At 35.3% G+C, this 4,770-nt stretch overlaps 1 protein-coding gene across 1 annotated transcript; it reads left to right on the top strand.

Moving 5' to 3' along the window:
- Positions 1-2,794: 2,794 nt before the first annotated feature.
- Positions 2,795-4,182, top strand: LOC126891602 (uncharacterized). The gene is made up of 2 exons (XM_050660781.1): positions 2,795-2,886; positions 3,117-4,182. The coding sequence occupies exons 1-2, from the start codon at positions 2,795-2,797 to the stop codon at positions 4,180-4,182; spliced, it is 1,158 nt and encodes a 385-aa protein (XP_050516738.1).
- The last annotated feature ends 588 nt before the right edge of the window (positions 4,183-4,770 follow it).

The following is a 4,770-nucleotide window of genomic DNA, read 5'->3' as shown; positions in this document are numbered from 1 at the left end:
TTGTATTTTTATTTCAATATTAAACTAATTTAAAACACATAATACCAAGAATTAAAAATAACGTTAATAGTTACGTCATTTTTTATGAACTGTAGCCTCCTCGCAGTTACTTTCTCTTGATGAATCGTAGAAAATTTAAATAAATATATTTACTACCGTAAAGTGAGGCTACTTTGTGACACATGTGGTTACTTTGTGACAGTGGCCTCTAAAGTTAAATTTATTAACGGAAGTTACAATAAATGATTGATTTCATGATCAATGATTTCATTTACAATGATTTCATTTAAAATGTTTTATTTCAATAGTAGACTATGTGCGCTATATAGGGAACAATAACCAAAGTTCTTAGTGCAACTTTACTCGTCATGCCACAGCTGATCATCGTCAAAACAGGTGATTTTAGTTTGGCGCGCAAACTTTTACTTTTTTAGAAGATATTTCTACCAAAGTAAATTTATATTTTAACACAATATGTTGCTTCCATTTAATATTAAAATGTTGTCGGTACAAAATGTACGGATGTTTCTTTGGGCCACAGTTAGAATTCCATATAAATATCGCAGAAAAATTTACGTGTCACAAAGAAACCCCCACCCGTGGGGCGACTTTTTGACAACTTTTTTTGACATTTTCTTGATTTCTGTAACATATAGCGCATTATAGTTTTCACTGAACATAGAAGAAAGTTTGAGCTTTCAGATGGTATTTTTAAAATTATAATAAACCGAAAGTGTATGTACTATCATCACAAAATCTAAAAAAGTGTCACAAAGTAGCCTCATTTTATGGTAACAAATTATCAGTAAATATCTCTCACCGTCCTATATACAGGGTGTCCAGAAACTCTACCGGCAAACGAAGACAGGAGATTCCTCAGATAATTTTAAGATAATTTAACCCAATTCACCTAGTCCGAAAATGCTTCCTAAGGGAGCTAGAGCTCTTTGAAGATGGCGTCATGTAATTAGTTTTTCTTAAATACCTCCAGAACGCTTCTATTTAGAAAAACGAAAATTGGTATACATATTTACTTTCCAGAAATGAATCGATTCCATCCATTGCGAATTTCTAGTACAACTCATAGGCGTCCGTTTTGGGTAGGGCAACGGTTATTTTATCGCCTAACTTTTCTGTCTTTAATTTTTAAGCATTTTTGACTCTGAATTATTTAATTGTGAGTTATTCTAGTACTAAAAGGTACTCTTAGTTTAAGTCGATAGGATACACCGTTTGCTAGAAAAATCGATTTGAAAATTTTTCGTTCCTTGAATTAAAAAAAAAGATACAAAAAAAACTATTTAGAAAGTTGAAAACTGGTACATTTATTTATATTCCAGAGATTAATCGATTTCATTAATGGCGAATTTCTAGTACCGGTCATAGGCGTCCGTTTTGGGTAGATCAACAGTTATTTTATAGCATACCTTTATTGTCTTTATTTTTAAGTATTTTTGACACTAGATTATTCAATTATGAGATATTCGAGTACTAAAAGTTACTCTTGCTTTAAGTTGGTAAAATACATCGGTTTTTTTTAAATTTTTTTTAACTTTTTTTTTCAAATTCCCAAAACTAAAAACTTTCAAATCGATTTTTCTAGAAAACGGTGTATCCTATCGACTTAAAGTGAGAGTACCTTTTAGTACTAGAATACCTCACAATTTAATAATCCAGTATCAAAAATGCTTAAAAGTTGCAGACAAAAAAGTTATGCGATAAAATAACCGTTGCCCTACCCAAAACGTACGCCTATGACCGGTACTAGAAATTCGCAATGGATGGAATCGATTCATTTCAGGAAAGTAAATATGTATACCAATTTTTGTTTTTCTAAATAGAAGCGTTCTGGAGGTATTTAAGAAAAACTAATTACATGGCGCCATCTTCAAAGAGCTCTAGCTCTCTTAGGAAGCATTTTCGGACTAGGTGAATTGGGTTAAATTGTCATAAAATTATCTGAGGAATCTCCTGTCTTCGTTTGTCGGTAGAGTTTCTGGACACCCTGTATAATCGAATTAACAAAAACACCATTTTACACTTTATTTGCATTAATACCATAGATTTTTTGACGTAAATTTTGTACAATATTTTTAATAATTAAAGTAAATAAATTTTAAGTTCACTCGAATAAATAATCGATTACTGCCATCGACCACTTACGTTCAATCTCGGTTAATTTGATTAATAATCGCGGCAGGTAAAGTAAAATTCTTCTTTCAGTACAATAAAGTGTTACTTTACTGCCGCAAATGAGTACAATAATGAATGACTTTAGTGACGGTTGGCGATAAAAAAATTTAAACTACTAGGTAAAATTTTAAAAATGTGTATTTTAATAAAGTGTACATAAAGATAAAAAAGATATGTATTTCGATGTAATAAAAAAATGTTAAATATAATATTTTATATAATAAGAGTTTCATTTCATCAGAGAAACTATCATTTTCGAGTTCTTGATTTTAATAGGGGACAGTTTTGACAAGTATCACCAGAGAAAGTTCCACATGATACATTACAGAAAAGTTCAACTTTTCGACAGCTATACACGTTGTACCAAATCCTTTTGTACAAATGTAAATACAGACAGGGCCAGGTTTCCCATAAGGCCGACTAGGCCCGGGCCTAGAGCGCAAGATTTTGAGGGGCGCAAAATTTCAGATGTTTTCAATGGGACAGAAAATTGAGGGCGACTCCTCTTTATTTATACGTCCATGAGGGCGACTAATGAAAACGCGGCGGAAGGAAGGGATGCCAAGACGCGAGAAAACATAAACAATACGTCAATACCACGATGATTCCTGTACTTACACCGTTACACTTACGCTACCCATCGGTAGAAGTCGCCTTGCGTTGCATGGAATTGAAGCAATCGCGTTTGGTGGGGTATGAAGGTCAAATGTATAGAAGTAGTGATCGCCGCGTTACTTTTGATGTTTAACCGTCGATTCGATATTTGCTTCTCGGTTTTGTATAGTTTAGTGAAATGTGTACGAATAGTGATCCTCGTAAGCCTGGAAAACCTAGTGGCTATCAATTTAAACTAAAGAGGGCGGCTAAGGAAGAAAAAGAGACTGATTTATTACGAAAAATTCTCAAAATTTCATCCTTTTTAGTATCGATAAAAGTAAGACCATAACGGAGGTATCAACCTATGATGATGATCGTGATTCTATCTTATTGCCGTTGCCGTCTACTAGTTCTAGTGTTTCCATTTCAGATGGCAATCAAAGTGGAAAAGGTGAGACTGTTAAAAGTGTGGAAAATTCTGAGACTTCCTCTTTTGATTGCACTGGTGGAGTCGTTTTTTCTTCTGATCCATCATTGTGGAAAATAAATGATGAACTGCGTGATCATGTCGCTGTTCACGGTGTTTACAAAACTGTGACGCGGACTTCAGTACATCAAAAAGACAGTACTCAGATACTCAGAAAGTGCGTTAAGTATGTTTTTAATTTACGAGAAGATTTTGACCGGTTAGAAAATTTAGCGAAGGAAAAATCTAGCAAGGTCACTTACAAATATGATGAAAGGAGAGATAAGAAACGAAAATTAGCATTTGATGAGTCTCGAGATGGTGAAATATCATTTAATGGACGGGATGACTTCAAAATCAATACGTTTAATGTAATTTTGGACAAGTTAAGCACTGAGCTACGTAAACGCGCTGATAAATATAGTGACATTCATTCCATTTTTGGGTTTTTTGAGGACATTGACTTACAGAGCTCCGATGTCATTACGGAAAAAGCTAATCACCTAGTGATCTTATACCCAAATGATCTCGAAACATCATTAACTGATGAATGTTTTTATCTGCAAGCTTATTTGGGCCAATGTGAGTCATCGCTTTGGGAGATAACGGGTGACCAAAAAGTGAAAAAAACCTCAAGTATTTCCGGACTCTATAAATTTCTTTATGAAAATGGTGCTCTAGAAATGTGCCCGAACATTGACATAGCACTCCGTATGATTCTCTCCGCACCTGTCTCAAACTGTTCCGGAGAACGCTCATTTTCGACCTTGCGACGCGTCAAGAATTACCTTCGGTCAACAATGGGAACTGAAAGATTGACAGCGTTATCACTTCTTACTATTGAACAGTGCATCACCAAAAGAATTGCGTATGGAGACCTCATTGATGATTTTGCCCGTCAAAAAGCTAGGCGTAAAGCAATGTAACCTTGGTGATTGGTGAAAGAATGGTGTTTTCTTCTTTTTTTGTTTCCTTGTTATTATATTAATACTCAAATTATGCCGGAAATGGCCTTAATTTTGTAAGATTGAAAATAAAAGTTTTCGAAGATTCCTCTTTAACTTGAGTCATCCTTCCCTTTATTTTTTTTAATAAGTGTTTCATCACTGGGCAGGGGGCCAGCTACAGGGAGGGCAGGGGGCCAGCTACAGGGAGGGCAGGGGGCCAGCTACAGGGAGAGCAGTGGATGAGGGAGGCAGGGCGGTAAAAACAGCTGGCCTAGGGCGCTAGTAGGGGTAACCCCGGGCCTGAATACAGACTGTTTAGATATTAGATATACACCCATTTGAGAATTGAACGTGTCTCACAATACAACTACTTGGGAACTATAATCAATGAGTCGTGGGATAATACCAAAGAGTTTAGATGTCACATCGCAAAGGCAAAAAGTGCATTCTTGACTATGAGCTCTGTGTTCAAGAGCCATGACCTAAAAACAAAATTAAGGCTCCTTATTTGTTACGTGTACTCAGTGCTACTATACGGAGTAGAAACGTGGACATTGAAGGCAGAAA

This window comes from Diabrotica virgifera, chromosome 9 (genome assembly GCF_917563875.1).
Source record: "Diabrotica virgifera virgifera chromosome 9, PGI_DIABVI_V3a".
NCBI classification, from domain to species: domain Eukaryota; kingdom Metazoa; phylum Arthropoda; class Insecta; order Coleoptera; family Chrysomelidae; genus Diabrotica; species Diabrotica virgifera.
This window is presented reverse-complemented; position numbering and strand designations above follow the sequence as displayed.

Coding starts and splice junctions, on each gene's coding strand:
- LOC126891602 (XM_050660781.1), top strand. CDS start 2,795: ATGATTCCTGTACTTACACCGTTACACTTACGCTACCCATCGGTAGAA. Junction 2,887..3,116: donor AAGCAATCGCGTTTGGTGGG/GTATGAAGGTCA, acceptor CATCCTTTTTAG/TATCGATAAAAGTAAGACCA.